We start from the raw sequence: 16806 nt of genomic DNA, 5'->3' as shown, positions 1-16806 counted from the left end.
GAGCAGGTTTTATTAGACTTGGTTTTGTGTAATGTGACAGGATTAAATAATGACCTCAGAGCAAAGGCACCTCTGGGTAGCAGCGACCACAATATGATTGAATTTTACATCCAGTTTGAAAGAGAGGAGTGGGTCTAAGACTAGTATTTTAAATGGGGGCAACTATGTGGGCATGAAAACTGAGCTAGCTGAAGTGAACTGGGTTACTAGGCTAGGAGATAGGTCAATAGAGAAGCAGTGGCAGACATTTAAGGGGATATTTCAGAATACTCCGAATTAAGTATATTCCTACTATAAAGAAAAATTCCAAGTGGAGGACCCACCATCCATGGTTAACTAATGAAGTTAAGGAAAGCATCAAACTTAAGGAAAAAGCATATAATTGCCCAAAAATGAGTGGCAGGTCAGATGATTGGTCAGAATATAAAAAGCAGCAGAGAATTGACGAAAAGGTTAATCAGGAGAAAGAAATTAGAGTATGAGAGGAAGCTAGCTAGAAATGTAAAAACAGGTAGCAAGAGTTTCTACAGGTATTTAAAAAGGAAAAGAGTAATTAAAGTGAGTGTTGGTCCTGTAGAGAATGAGAATGGGGAGTAAATAGTAGATAATAAGGAAATGGCGGATGAAATGAACAAATATTTTGCTTCTGTCCTCACGATAGAGGATACAAAAAATATTCCAGTAATAATTGTTAAATCAGGAGGTGGAAGGAAGAGAGGAACCTGGTGAAATTACAGTCACCAGCGAAATGGTACTGAGCAAACTGATGGAGCTATGGTCTCACAAGTCATCGGGTCCTGATGGGCTTCACCTCTTAAAAGAGGTGGTTAATGAGGTAGTAGATGCATTGGTGTTAATTTTTCAACATTCGCTAGATTCTGGAAAGGTTCCATCAGACTGGAAAGTAGCAAATATAACCCCTCTATTCAAGAAAGGTGGGTGGGGGGTTGGTGGGGAGACATAAAACTGGTAACTATAGGCCAGTTAGCTTCACGTCTATCGCGTGGAAGATGTTGGAATCGATGATAAAGGAGGCTATAGCTGGGCACTTAGAAAAACTTAAGGTACTCTGAATAGTCAGCATGGTTTTGTGAAAGGGAAATCATGTTTAACCAATTTATTACAGTTCTTTGAAGGAGTAACATGCGCTGTGGATAAAGGGGAGCCCATTGACATACTGTACTTGGATTTCCAGAAGGGATTTGACAAGGTGCCACATAAAAGGTTATTGCGCAAAATAGGAGCTCATGGTGTAGAGGGTAACATATTAGCATGGATAGAAGATTGGCTGGCTGGCTGGCTGGCAGAAAACAGAGTATGCATAAATGGGTCCTTTTCTGATTGGCAGGATGTGACAAGTGGAGTCCCGCAGAGCTCTATGTTGGGGCCTCAACTTTTTACAATTTATATCAATGACTTAGATGAGGGGAGCGATAGCTTGGTTGCTAAATTTGCAGATGGCACAAAGATAAGTAGGAAAGTATGTTGTGAAGCAGACATAAGGAGGTTGCAGGCCGATGTAGACAGGTTGAGTGAGTGGGCAAAAATCTGGCAGGTGGAGTATAATGTGGGAAAATGTGAAATTGTTCACTTTGGTCGGAAGAATAAAAAAGCAGAGTATTACTTAAACGGAGAACGACTGCAGAATTCCGAGGTGCAGAGGGATCTAGATGTTCTAGTGCTTGAGTCACAAAAAGTTAGTATGCAGGTACAGCAAGTCATAAAGAAGGCTAATGGAATGTTATCATTTATTGAGAGAGAAATTGAAAATAAAAGTAAGGATGTGATGCTTCAGTTAAACAGGGCATTGGTGAGACCACATCTCGAATACTGTGTGCAGTTTTGGTTTACTAGATTGATACCGGGAATGAGCGGGTTGTCTTATGACAAAAAGTTGGGCTTATTTTCACTGGAATTTAGACGAGTGAGGGAAGACTTGATTTGAAGTATATAAAATCCTGAACGGTCTTGACAAGGTGGATGTGGAAAGGATGTTTCCTCTTGTGGGTGAGTCCAGAACTAGGGGGCACTGTTTTAAAATTAGGGGTCGCCCTTTTAGGACAGAGATGAGGAGAATTTTTTTTCTGAGGGTTGTGCGACTTTGGAACTTTCTGCCTCAGAAGGTGGTGAAGGCGGGATGATTGAATATTTTTAAGGTGGAGGAAGATAGATTCTTGTTAGAAAAGGAAATCAAAGGTTATCGGGGGTAGATAGGAGGGTGCAATTTGAGATACAAATGGTCAGCCATGATCCTATTGAATGGCAGAGCAGGCTCGAGGGGCCGAATGGCTCTGCTCCCAATTCGTATGTTCATAAGGATTATCGAACAAATTTTGACACCGAGCCACATAAAGAGGTATTAGGACAGGTGACCAAAAGCTTGGTTAAAGAGGTAGGTTTTAAGCTGTGACTTAAAAGAGAGAGGCAGAGAGGTTTAAGGACGGAATTCCAGAGCTTAGGGCCTAGGCATGGCTGCCAATGGTGGAACGATTAAAATTGGGGATTTGCAAGAGACCAGAATGGAGGAGTGCAGAGCTCTCACGTAGTAGAAATGGAGAGGGTTACAGAGGTGGGGTTCACGGCAAAAATAGAGACAATCAATGAGGGATCCCCTTGGGCCTTGTGGGTAGAGGCATAGTCTCGTGTGATCTTGAGCTATAAAGACCAGAAGATCCCAAATTTGAACTCTGGTCTTTTTGAGTCATAGAATGCTACTGCACAGAAGGAGGCCTTCGACCCATTCTGCCTATGCTGGCTCTTGGGTAGAGCTATCCATTTAGACGCACTCCCCTGCTGTTTCCCCATAGCCCTGTATTTTCTTTCCCTTCCAAGCATTTATCTAATTCTCTTGAATGTTTGTTTCTATTGAATCTGCATCCACCACCCTGTCAGGCAGTGCATTCTAGATCACAACAACTCGCTGTGTAAAAGAAAATGTATCCTCATGTGGCCTCTGGTTCTTTTGCCCATCATCTTAAATCTGTTCCCTCTGGTTACCAGCCTTTCTGCCATTGGAAATGGTTTCTCCTTATTTACTCTATGAAAACTGTTAATGATTTTGAAACCTATCAAATCTCCTCTTAACCTTCTCTGCTCTCAGGAGACTAATCCCAGCTTTTCCAGTCTCTCCATATAACTGAAGTTCCTCATCCTTGGTAACATTCTAATACATCTCTTCTGTAGCTTCTCCAAGGCCTTGACATTCTTCCTTATGTGTGTTGCCCAGAATTGGACACAGTACTCCAGCTGAGGCCTTATCAGTGCTTTACAATGGTTTCGCATAACTTGCTTGCTTTTGCACTCTATTCGTCTATCAATAAAGCCAAAGTTCCCAATGCTTTTTTAACACCTTCCTGACTTGTCCTGCCACATTCCAAGATTTGTGTGCGCACAAAGTCTCTCTGTTCCTGCACACACTTTAAAATTGTACCAGTTTATAATGCCCCTCCTCATTCTCCTGCCAAAGTGTATCACTTCACAAATTTTTGCATTAAATTTCATTTGCCATATGTTTCTCATTTCAATATCAGCAACTTGTATTTGTATAGAGTCTTTAATGTAATAAAACGTCCCAAGGTGCTTCAGAGACATCATGAAACAAAATATGACACTGAGCCACATAGGAGATATATTAAAGGAGAAAAGTGAGGTGGAGAGGTGTAGGGAGGGAATTCCAGAGCTTTGCTGAAGGCACGGCCGCCAATGGTGGATGATGACAATTGAGGATGCTTGAGAAATTAGAGAAATGCAGATATCTTGGAGGGTTGTAGGGCTTGAGGAGATTACAGAGATAGGGAGGGGAGAGGCCTCGAATGGATTTGAAAACAAGAATGAGAATTTAAAAATTGAGGCATTGTTTAACCGGGAGCCAGTGTAGGTCAGCAAGCACAGGGTGATGTGTGAATGGCATTTGGTGCGAGTTAGGGACTGGGCAGCAGAGATTTGGGTTACCTCAAGTTTATGGAGGGTAGAATGTGGGTGGCCAGTCAGGAGTGCATTAGAATAATCAAATCTGGAGGTAACAAAGGCACAGATGAGGGTTTCAGCAACAGAAGGGCTAAGCCAGGGTAGAGACGGGCGATGTTACGGAGATATAAATAGGTGGTCTTAGTGATGGTGCGGATACATGGTTAGAAGCTCCACTCCTGCCAAATTATCTGAAACCCTCCACCACTGCAGTAATTACTCCTCTTGTGAGGACATTCCTCCTAATTCTGTTGCGGTCCAACCCATCCATCTTGAACAGGTCCCTCTTTCCCCAGAACCTGTCCCAATGCCTAAGGAATCTGAAGTTCTCCCCGCTTCACTATTTCTTCAGCCATGCCTTAATCTGTCTGATCCTACTATTCCTGTACTCATCTCAGCCAAAGCAGTAGCAGGGTCAGTAATTGGCCTTCATGCCCCTGGACTTTGGAGAAGGAAAATGAGCCTCGGCACCTGCTCCTGATCACCCTCCAGTGACTCCTGTTGGAAAATGCACATTATAGCACCTGATAAGGGAAGGATCAGGCTCTGACCATTGTGAAATAGCCTGCAATGAAGAATGGCCACTTCATCAAGGTGCCCGAGAGCTGTCGCTGTTCATAGAGAGCATCCCAGTAAGATTCAGAACAGCCAAGAAAGGAGGAATAGAAAAACACAATGAACTAGAATGATATGAGTGATGAGGGACTACAATTACCAGAATCAGAGGGGAGAGGAGGAGAATTTTTTTTTTAACACAGTGAGTTGTTATGAACTGGAATGTACTGCTTGAAAGAGTGGTAGAAGCAGGTCCATGCTAACTTTCACATTGGAATTGGATAAATACTTGAAGAATTTGCAGTGCTATTGGGGAAAGAGCTGGGCAGTTTGACTAATTAGAAAGCTCTTTCAAAGAGCCGGCACAGGTACGATGGGCTGAATGGCCTCCTTCTGTGCTGTAAGATTCTATGAGGACTTGTCATGTTCTTCAGACATTTCACACTCCGTAGCACTAGTGTTCTAACTGGATGGTGACTGTCTCATTGACTCACTGAATCCAATCTAGTATGTTTAAATCATCTGTTGTATACTTGTACTGCAGAAGTATTTCTGTGGGTGGCTGTTAGTTCACTTACTGCCACAGTGATCTATTGTTCCTGGCTGTGGTGTTATAGGAAGTGCAATAGACATGATTATGTTACAGTAGACTGTGACCAAAAGTGGTTTCCTCTGTGGGAGATGGCTTGCAGTCTGCTGTATATGGGGTGAACTTTAAAGGTTAAGGAATTTGTTGAATATTAACTGATTCGCTGTTCCATGGGATTATTTCTGTTAAATTTTGGAAAGTAAATATTAACATTTAAACTATGTTAAAAACTTAGACACTGCAGCTCTAAGTCTCTTATAGTGTATCCGTGTTTTAATATATCTAAAATTTTAATATATATGCCTAATTATGTGGGAGCTCACTTAAGCTCTAACTACCTAAGAGTTTTCTCAACATTGAATGCAAAGTGCTCTCCAGGTTGTTCTCGAAGAGAACACTCTCTACAAAAAGCATTCTGTTCTAATTCAGCCTCACCCTGCTAGGGTTGATGGTGAGCAAACTTCATATGACACAGACCTGGTGACAAGGTGAAAGAAAAACAAAGTGATGGAAATACTCAGCAGGTCTGGCAGCATCTGTCAGAACCCCTGATGTATGCTGATGAAAGGTCATTGACCTGAAACGTTAACTCTGTTTCTCTTTGCACAGATGCTGCCAGACATGCTAAGTATTTCCAGCACTTTCTGTTCTTACTTCAGATTTACAACATCCACAGTATTTTGCTTTTATTTTAGTGGTTACTACGTGCCCTAGGTTGGGAAGTAAAAATTCCAGGGTACTCAACATTTTGAAAAGATAGACGGAATGGAAAAGGAGGAGGAGTAGCCGGGATAGAAAAGAATGACATGAGGATAGTAGTGAGAAAGGATCTTGGCTCAGGCGATCAGGAAGTAGAATCAGTATGGGTGAAGGTTAGGAATAACAAGGGTCCGAAAACGCTTGTGAGAATTGTTTATAAACCCCTTAACAGTAGTTATACAGTTGGACAGAGCATTAAGCAAGAAGTAATTGGAACTTGTAACAGAGGCAAGGTAGTAATAATGGAGGATGTTAATCTTAATATAGACTGGACAAATCAAATTGGCAAAGGTAGTTTGGAAGATGAATTTGTAGAATGCTTTTGTGGCAACTTCCTAGAATAATATGTTGTGGAACCAACTAGGGATAAAGCTGATTTAGATCTAGGCAAGGTTCATTAATTAGTAATCTCATAGTAAAGGATCCTCTGGGGGGAAAAAAGTGATTATAACACAGTTGAATTCTATTTTAAGTTTGAGTGACCTACGCAAGTCAAAAACAAGAATCTTAAACTTAAAGTCAATCTCATAGGTATGAGGGGAGAGCTGGATAAAGTTGATTGGGTAAATAGACAAAAAGGTATGGTGGTAACTAAATAGTAGGAAACATTTCAAGAAATTATTTTTTTAAATTTCAACAAAATACACAATTAAAAACAAAAACTCTGACCTATTAGTTAAGAATAGTATTAGATTAAAAGAAGAGGCTTTTAATGTTGCAAAGAGTTGTAGTAAGCTTGAGGATTGGGATGGTTTTGGAGACCAGCAAATGGCGACCAAAAGTTGATAAAATGAGAAAAAACAAAATAAGAGTAAACCAGCCAGGAATATAAAAACAGATTGTGAGGGCTTTTTCACATATATAAAAAGGAGAGTAGCTAAAGTAAATGTTGGTCCTGTAGAGGCAGACACGGGTGAAATTATCATGGGGAATGGGAAAATGACAGGGAAGTTGAACAAATATTCTGTGTCTGTCTTCACAGTAGAAGACACAATTTACATCCCAGAAATAGAGGTTGCCAAGGGACTTTTGAGAGTGAGTAATATCAGCAGAGAGAAAGTATTAGAGAAACTTAAGGGGCTAAAAGCTGACAAATCCACAGGAGCTGATGGCCTACATCCTAGGTTTCTAAAAGAGGTAGCTGCAGAGATATCGGATGCACTGGTTATTATTTTCCCAAAATTCCCTAGATTCTAGAATGTTCCGAGCAGATTGGAAGTTATTCAAGAAATGAGAGAGAGAAAATGGGGAACGACAGGCCAGTTTGCCTGATATCAGTCATTGGAAACATGCTGGAATCTATTACTAAGAAAGTCTTAACAATGCAGTTAGAAAATCATTATATGATCAGACAGAGTTAACATGGTTTTATGAAAGAGGAATCGTGTTTGACAAATTTATTAAGAGTTTTTTGAAGATGTAACTGGTAGGGTAGATAAAAGGGAGCCAGTAGGTGTAGGATACTTGGATTTCCAAAAGGTGTTAGTTAAGATGCCACACAAAAGGTTAATACGCAAGATAAGGGTTCATAGATTTGGAGGTAATATATTGGCATGGATGGAAGATTGGTTAACAGAAAGGAAGCAGAGAGTAGGGATAAACGGGGCATTTTCAAGTTACAGTTCTAACTGGTGGAGTGCTGCAAGCATCAGCGCTGGGGCCTCCGCTAATAACACTCTATGTTAATGACTTGGATGACAAGACCAAGGGTAATGTATCCAAGTTTGCTAACGATACAAAGCTAGGTGGGAATGTAAGTTGTGAGGAGGGCACAAAGAGGCTCAAAGAGATATAGATAGGTTAAGTGATGGAAACAACAAGGTGACAGATGGAGTATAATGTGGGGGAGTATGAGGTTATTCACTTTGGTTAAAAGAATAGAGAAGCAGAATAGTTTTTTAAAAGACGTGGAACTTTAAAATGTTGATCAGAGAGACTTGGTTGTACTTGTACAAGGAACACAAAGTTAGAATGCAGGTATAGCAATCAATTAAGCTTTTATTGCAAGGGGATTGGAGTACAATAGTAAGGAAATCTTGCTGCAATTATAGAGGGCTTTGGTGAGACCACACCTGGAGTACTTTGCACAGTTTTGGCCTCCATATCTAAGGAAGGATATATTTGTCTTGGAGGTGGTACAGTAAATGTTGACTAGATTGGTTCCTGCGATGTGAGGGTTGTCCTATGAAGAGATGCTGAGTAAATCTGACCTATACTCTGTGGAGTTTAGAAGAATGAGAGGTGATCTCATTGAAACATACAAGCTTCTGAAAGAGCTTGACAGGGTTTTTTTATTTGTTCATGGGATGTGAGCGTTGCTGGCAAGGCTAGCATTTATTGCCCATCCCTAATTGCCCTTGAGAAGGCAGTGTGAGCTGCCTTTTTGAACCACTGCAGTTCGTGTGGTATAGGTGCACCCACAGTACTGTGTTAGAGAGTTTGAGGTTGTTGACCTGGCGACAGTGAAGGAACAATGATATAGTTTCATGTCTGGATGGTGTGTGGCTTGGAGGGGAACTTGCAGGTAATGGTGTTCCTGTGCATCTGCTGCCCTTGCCCTTCTAGGTGGTAGAGGTCACAAGTTTAGAAGGTGCTGTCAAAGGAGGCTTGGCTGTTTCCACTGATGGAGAGCCTAGAAGTCTCAGGTTAAGGGGTCAATCATTTAGGACTGAGATGAGGAGAAATATCTTCACTCAGAGGGTAGTGAATCTTTGGAATTCTTTACTCCAGAGGGTTGTGGTTGCCCATGGTTTAGGACATTTGAGGCTGGAATAGATAGGTTTTTGTTCCTGGAATCAAGGGTTATGGGGAACAGGAAAGTAGAGCTGAGGTAGAACATGGCTACCCGACCCGGACCTGACGACATGTGTCGGGTTCGGGTCGGGTCGCTCTTCTGGGTCCGCCATTCAGGGTCAGGTTGGGCTGGGTCGGACACACACTCTGTCACCACCTCCGGTACGTGGCTCCAATCTTAATGGACTTTTTAAACAACCTTTCAGGTCCAGTTACAGTTTTGTTGCTTATCTGCACAAGCTTAAAAAGTGAAAAATGGAAGCTAGGTTAACTGAATATTCTGGTGGTCAGGTTGGGCGCGGGAAAAAATGAAAGGACTCTGGCTGGGTCAGGCTCGGGTCGGGTTTCATTTGCAGGCCCGAGCCGGCCTTTAAGCTGAAGCAGAAAATCAGCCATGATTGCTTTGAATGACAGGGCAGGCTCCAGGGGCGGTACGGTCTACTCCTGCTCCTATTTCGTAGGGTCTTAGGTTTACATTAAAGCTGGGACCCATACGTGTTGTAGTGAGAAGTCTGAATTTCTTTGTACCGGTTGCATTTGCAGTTAGCAAAATAGTGTTTCCACCACTGGTTCTATATGCAGAGTATGGTTGGAATCCTGATGCAGGACTACGATCTTCAGATCCTCGTAGTTGGACATTCTATAGAACATTCGTCTTTTAAAACTGCAGTAAAGAGCAATTAATGAGCTGTTTGTGCACTGCGTCAGAGTGCTCTGTGCTAACCACACACTGCTTGATTTACAGAGTCCTTGGCAACGGCTGGTGAAACGAATGACTCGGTTCTTCACAAAGTTGAATGCTGAACAGTCCTACCTCGGCCTGAAGGATGTTTGTGAAAAACTGGGCTACACTTGGAAGAAGAACTGCAACAACCAGGTAGAATGGTTAACGTCTCTATAGTTAACAGGTTAAATAAGAGACTTCAATCAAAAATTAGCTGAAGACTGAAGTTAACATTTTGCTGCCTATCACTCGCTGAAGTGCTGATTCATTTTTTTTTAGAACTGGGAGAGTACTGAACACATCACTGATTTGAACACAGGTCACGAATGTAGGAATGGAGAGAATAGTGAGCACATGTCATTAATGTAGAATGGAGAGAGTGAGCACAGATCACTAATGTAGAATGGAGAGAATGAGCACAGATCACTAATGTAGAATGGAGAGAGTGAGCACAGATCACTAATGTAGAATGGAGAGAGTGAGCACAGATCACTAATGTAGAATGGAGAGGGTGAGCACAGACCACTAATGTAGTGTTACAACCAGGTGTGAAAGATGTCTCGGGTCCTTCTCAACCTTCACCTGGTCTTACCGTAACACGGTTTAATTTTAAACACACCGTGTTTTTAGCTCCGCCTTAGTGAATCCTTGTTCACTGCTTTCCAATTATAAGGCAAAAAAACCAGCACAAACAGGTTTTCTTAGGTTTAAAGAAGAAAGATTAAAATTTATTAAATTTAAACTCAAACTCTAATTCAGTTGACAGCTACGGATACACGACGCGCCCATGCTGGCATGCATACACGATGTACACATGCAACTAGCAACAGCAAAGAGCAGAAGAAAAAATAAAGTGAAATGTTTGAGGCAATATCTGAAGAGTTTTTGTTATGGTTTTTCAAGCTCACTGTAGAGTCCTTGATTGTAGGTAGTTCTTGCTTTTCTTTGGGGCCCAGTATTCTTCTTAAACCTTGTTCGCTGTAGGAGACTTTTCTCTCATGGGGTTCATGTGTCCTCAGTGGATTCAGAGGCTTGTGAGAAAGAGATGGGAGCAGATAGGAGAGATCTCAGTCCAGGAGCGAACAGTCTTCCTGAGTTCAAAGTCTCTGTGGCCAGTTCAAACGAAAACCCTGGAACAGCCAGTTAGTCAAGTGACCAGCTGGTCTGACCGGTCCTGGCCCTTGTGAATTGTATCCTCAGCTGGCCCTGGAATGCGCTTCCTCACCTTCAATGTTGTTTGTATGTAAATGTTTTTTTTCCCGCCATGACTGATTTGTTTCCGCATTCCAACAGCAGTTAAAAATCAATGTACATAACAAAGTTGATGTGCCTCATTCCTGGCAGGTGGGCGCCTAGCATGACAGTAAGAATGGAGTGATCGCAGTTCATGAATATAGGAATGGAGAGAATGAGCACAGGTCACTAATGTAGAATGAAGAGAGTGAGCACAGGTCACTGTCTCCAAACCGGACAAAAAAAAACTTCTGTCTAGGTAATGTGAGTTGGTGTATGATTTATTGTGGAACTTGAAGATTAAAAGATTAAAGTACAACTGTGCTGGTTTTCAGGTGACCATATCAACAATGGACAGACGAAACAACAAGCTGATATTCAAAGTGAATCTGATCGAGATGAACGAGAGGATTCTGGTGGATTTCAGATTGTCCAAGGTAAAAAAAAAATTTGTTGCATGTAATTTTTTTTATTTACAGATTTCCTACCTGGGACGATCAGTTTTAGGTGAATTGTTGAACGTCACTGAGTGTTTCCTTTTTTCCTTTAACCTTTTTCGCTGACAGGATTACTAAGTTTTTTTTCTAATCAGTCTTTCCGCCACCAAAAGTAGAGAGTTTCCAATCCACGTTGCCCTGGAATCTCACTAGTTTATCAAATTGGCAGTGTTTTGCTCCTGTCATCCAAGGTAATGCCATTTACTCCTGTCCAAATAAAAAATGGAGAAAACGCATTAAACTGTGCAGCCAGCAAAAGGCTCTGCAGGTAAATCTAAATGTGTCGATGTTCAGTCTCCATTTTTAACTTTTGCTGTTCATTGTTTATTCCTGCCTGATTTTCAACTGGATTTAGTTGAACAGAAAGTCTAGCAAGAAGTTAAAGAGGCTTAATAAAGCAGTGAGCCCTGATGATTAGCTATACTTAGGACTGGGGGAATAAAGAGAAGCGGTTTGCATTCCCAGTTGGACAAACATTGTTTCTGAGCAAAGTGTTGCAGCCTTTGAATCAGTACCTACAAGAATGGTCAAATATCCAATCAATTCCTCCTTTTTGCAAGATTGTCTCTGATATCAAGAGCACTGTAATACCGTAACCCAATACTCTTTCTGTTGAAGACAATGAAATATTCCTGGGGTTTTGCCTGGCATATCTGACAGAAAATGCTGTTGGAGTCCGAGGCAAACAGCTTGTGCCAGCGACAACACTTGGTGTCAGCTAGCCCATATGCAGTATTTTTATACCACCATATTTCCCCTGTTGTGTTGTGCACAGACCCACCGTCCTGACATCTAGGAAAGGCCTGCCACATCTGTGAACAGTTGCCGTAAGATTGCTGTTGTAACATTGGAGAGACTGCACATGCGTGAACCTTGCAGTTTTTCCATTGCTGTGTCAGCTCTGCAATGTAAACAAACAGATATGGCACCAGTAGGAATCAGCATAATTACTGAAAAGAGCTAGAAAAGGAGTGTTAGTATCTCCAGTGGTTACAGATGTCAATTTGACTGAATCTGATGTCTGTTGTGTAAACTAGATCGTGTAAACTTTTGAACTCTGAACTGGCCCAGGTCTATCTGCAGATGTATGTCTGAGATTCAGACCCAGCCAAGAGCCTCAATGAATGAAGGGCCAATTGGCTTCATGTTCTGAATCCCTGCGCCTTGCTGTATTGCAGCAGTTGGCTGAATGCATTAAGGGAAAAAAGGATTTTGCTTCACGCTTTTTAAACCCCTTTTAAATTCCTGACATGCTGAATACCTCCTGACATGAGAGAGCACCTCAGTCAAAGTTCTTAATGTGTGACTGTTTTGCTGCAATGCCCTTAAGTTAAAGCCAAGGGAGCCCAACCTATCCTCACTAGACGTCTTTTACCAGAGGGGTAAGAGGGAATTCTGACTCATCTACATCCCTCTCCCTGATGCTGAACCAGATTGTTTTCAACCTTGGTGTTGTATTTGACCCAGAAATGAGCTTCCATCCACATATCTGCACCATCACTAAGACCGCCTACTTCCACCCCTGTCTCAGCTGATCTGCTGCTGAAACACTCGTCCATCTTTTGTTATCTCTAGACTTGACTGTTCCAATGTGCTGATGGTCGGACTCTCAGTTTTCATCCTCGGTAAACTCAAGCTCTTCCAAATATCTGCCCATATCCCAACGCGCTCCCGGTCATCCATCACCCTGTGCTTGCTGACCTACCTTGGCTCCCAGTCCGGTAATGCCTCAGTTTTAAAATTGGCATACTTGTGATTGGTGGCTTTGTATGCAATAAAAGAAAAAATTGTGTTTATACAGCGCCTCCCACAACCTCCAGATGTCCCAAAGCACTTTACAGCAAATTGAATATGTTTTGAAATGTTGTTAATGTAGGAAGTGTGACAACGAATTTGTGCACAGCAAGCTCCTGCAAAGAGTGCTGTGATAATGACCATATAGAGCTGCTCTGGGCCCATTGTCTTAGGAGAAACTGTTGCTTTAAGGGAGTTCCCAAGAGAGCATATGATCTATGATCCCTGCGTAAGGTGATCCTCATTTTTAACCCCAAATGGAGCATAAGTTTCCCATGAAACTTAACAGCCTGAAGACTTAAGTATTTTAATATTTTCTAGTTCTGTTCTCTTTAGAATTACCTCCTAATCCATGGACTTGCACTGATTTTTACTTCTTTCTTGCAGGGTGATGGCCTTGAGTTCAAAAGACACTTTGTAATCATCAAACACAAACTGAGTGACATCATCTACACTCAGAAGATCCTCCTGCCTGTAACCTGATCTTTCCTTTGAGTTCCTGCACTGCATCATATCTCTGCTGGGATGAGGCTGTTAGTAGGAACTGTGTGGGATAACGGCTGGGATACCTTTTCCCACTCAGCTTGTAGACACTGTGAGCTTGTGTGTATGTTTGAACGTTGAAAGTTAAGCCCCAACTGTAGTTAATGGAGAGACTTCAAATAATGGATCATCAACTAAAGTGCAGATTTTAAAGCATGAGCAAATGTATCCAGCGCAGTCAAATCCAATGCTTTTCTCTTCCTGACACAGTGGTTGAGGTCATTGTTTGAATCTCTGCCAGAACCTGCCAGGTGCTTAATTCATTTGCATTTTTTAAACAAAATTGGGAGTAGATGCGAAGTTTGTAGAACTCTATAATTATGTGTAACACTGAATGAAATTCATCTGGTCACCTGACCATGTGAGCATCAGGATATCCACAGATTAAAAACAGCCTGTGGAGAAATGTGAGATTGTTATCTACTGAAAGATGAGAATGAAGGGAGCAGTGGAATCTTTCCAGGGTGGGTCTGTCAAATATTGCAACATCTCCCAACCTGTGGACCAGTTGGCTTCCAAAATGTTCAGGAAATGTCAAGCTTTCAAGAAGTTTGCAAGTGCCATCGAGGTGTGTCTTGTATACAAGATGGGGAGGTATGGTGCAGAGTCCAGGGCCTGTAGGTTGGGAAAGTTGTCGCACTGTTTTGGTTAGGTTCACTTTTAATACCAGTATTATACACACAACATACCCAACTGTGAATTCTGAGCATTTGATTAAAAACGCAGAAATCAGTGAAGGGGTGAAGTTGTTGGGAATTTGAGACTCGTCAGTCAGACTGTCTGGGAGCATTTCTGCTGTTGAAATTATTGCAATCATTGATCTGGTGTCTAGTTTGGCCGATCAAATTGGGCAATGTCATTTTTCAAATTATACGTAAAAGGGTTGTGTGTGTGGAGTACTACGCTGAAATATCACTAGAGTGCTTATCTGCACTGTCGGATTGACAGATCTTATGATGGTGATTGCAGGAGGTGTAGCTTCATTAGCTGTGGGGTTTTTGGATACCCCACTTCACATCCAGTGATCCAGTCTCATACCATGGAATAGCAGAAAATTCTGCCAATTGTTTTGTAAATGGAATTCTCTATCTGGTGATTCAGATGCCCAACAACATACACTATCAATTATTTATTTTAAAACTTTTAAGAAAACATCCATTTTGCGTGGGATTATTAGACTATGTACTATGTATTGTGAACTGTGTACTCTGAATCTGCTGTTCCAGTATAAAACTCTTCATGGTAAATCATTCACAATTTCAAAAAAAATCTAGCACTTTCAAGATTAAGTTAGAATCAAGGGGGCAGAAGGATTGAGTTATGTACAGTTTCACAAGTTGACATTAGCAATATATTTTTTTCATTTTCAGACTAAATCTTTATGCATGTTTTGAGACTGGCTTTAATGAATTGGGGAACTGGGCATTGCAGCTTCGATGCGTGTGTTGGGTACACAGAAGCTCATGGCCTGCACTGCTCTTTGGCCCCAATATCCTCCTGCATGTTACAAGATTGTAACATTGTCTGAGGTAGGCCACAGTATTGCTGTAAGTGGAATCTACTAATGACAATGACCAGTTACAGGTATTTTTCCACACATAATGAGCAATGCTGAGCACCACAATGCAGAGGTTTGAAGAGAGCTAAGTAGAGATCTGTCACTTGCTAAAAGAACGAGATCTGGTTTCACAATTTAAGGGCAGGGCACTTAATACTTATACACCATAAATGATAAATAATGTTTTGGCCACTGTGAATAGAGCCTGATTTCAATTCTGTTGCTTTCTGGGAAGTGGGAAAATAATAGACATTTTTAGGTACAAATTTTTAGTTCAAAGAATCACGCCTTTGCAATGTACCTTTCACACTTGGTAAAAGTGATTCCTCCCCTCCCCCTCCACCGATGCCATCTTTTTGATTTAAAAAGAACACACAAAATAACTAGCCATCAAATGTTTAAATAATCCAGTGTTTGGTCTGTATTTTTCTAATATCCTGTTTGTAGATATATTTGTGTATGTAAAATTCTAACTGTTCTTTGTTTGGTTTTGTAGAGTTTGTGATAACTCAGTTTATTGAGGCTTAGGGAAGCAGTTCTTCTCTAGAAGGGGAACTTTCAGGATTAGGTGGCAGCAGCTGTTGGCAAGAACCTGCTCCCCTGGCTGCAAATAAAAGTCAAATGTGAGAAGGACAGACTAATGTTTCAGGTGTGACTCTTTTTACTCTCTCTTTAAAGCTGTCTGACCCATTCTGTATTTTGATTTTAGATTTCCAGCATCTTTTCTTTTCTCTACCCCTCTTACTCTGTCTCTTTTTACCCTGACCCTCACACACCTTAATTAAAGGTTGACATTTTCCCTTATACAATGCTGCTTTGTTTTATCCATAAAGTTCACTCAGTTTGGTTAGTTTTGCTAACTGGACACAGAGCCTGTGTGCTGATGCTGTTTGTGAGAGGGAGGGGAATTGGCTGACCCCTCAAGGGTTGTCATTCTGGAAGAATTTCTAACAAAACTTTTTAAAATGTAAGGAAGATTTTGGAATAATGAATAAAGATTTTCTGTATGTGTATGGTGTTTCATTTTCTATTACCAAAGGGAATAGTGGTAGGATTTGAGACCCAAGTCATAAGCTGGATGCATTTAAAAATGGATTGAACAATGTAGTGACATATCTAAACTTCCATTAGTTTTTTAATATGCATCATTATTTTACTTTATCAGCTAATTGCACAAAATGTAACCCCTGTATGAAATAAGAAAGACTTGCATTTATGTAGTACCTTTCATGGTCTCAAGATGTCCCAAAGTGTTTTATACCCAGTACTGCACTGAAGTGTCAACATAGATTTTTGTACTCTCTGGAGTGAGGCTTGAATCTACAACCTTCTAATAGTGCTATCACTGAGCCATAGATAACACCTTCATGATATAATTGGTGTTGAGGTGTTTAGCAAACACATTTACACAGAGGTGGTACCTCTTTCAAAAAGAAATCAGGAGGAAAAAGCCCCTTTCCCACCTGACTAAAGGCGCTATTAAAGTTGATCACCCTTTGGAACTGGTGGTTTAGTAGGCTGGACACTAGCCTTTAACCTTTGTCCCAGGTTTGAATTCACCTCAGAGGTGGAAGTTTGCTCTGCATGTTTGCTTGCAAGATGGGCATTTTAAAAATCAGTAAAACTTCTTTCTATCATGAATTGCTTCCTTAAGGAGAGGAGGAGTATGGCGAGGGAAAAGCTATACATACTCTTCAGAAGGGATTCCTCTCCCTCAAGCACAAACTTTGAAACATTTCTCTAATAAATTTTCTACATTCATTCAAAAATATTTTTGAGGAAATTAGCAGAGGCT

General features: G+C 41.2%; 1 protein-coding gene across 2 annotated transcripts in view; it reads left to right on the top strand.

The window, feature by feature from the left end:
• chek1 (checkpoint kinase 1) overlaps positions 1-16022 on the top strand; it is a 42713-nt gene extending 26691 nt beyond the window's left edge. For both annotated transcript variants that reach the window (XM_068053817.1, XM_068053816.1), the window contains exons 11-13: positions 9408-9539; positions 10955-11056; positions 13298-16022. In XM_068053817.1, coding sequence (XP_067909918.1) covers positions 9408-9539; positions 10955-11056; positions 13298-13393 — 330 coding nt within the window. In that variant the 3' untranslated portion in view covers positions 13394-16022. The remainder of the gene's footprint in view (positions 1-9407; positions 9540-10954; positions 11057-13297) is intronic.
• The last annotated feature ends 784 nt before the right edge of the window (positions 16023-16806 follow it).

The sequence above is a fragment of the Heterodontus francisci genome, chromosome 22, assembly GCF_036365525.1.
Source record: "Heterodontus francisci isolate sHetFra1 chromosome 22, sHetFra1.hap1, whole genome shotgun sequence".
Classification (NCBI taxonomy): domain Eukaryota; kingdom Metazoa; phylum Chordata; class Chondrichthyes; order Heterodontiformes; family Heterodontidae; genus Heterodontus; species Heterodontus francisci.
This window is presented reverse-complemented; position numbering and strand designations above follow the sequence as displayed.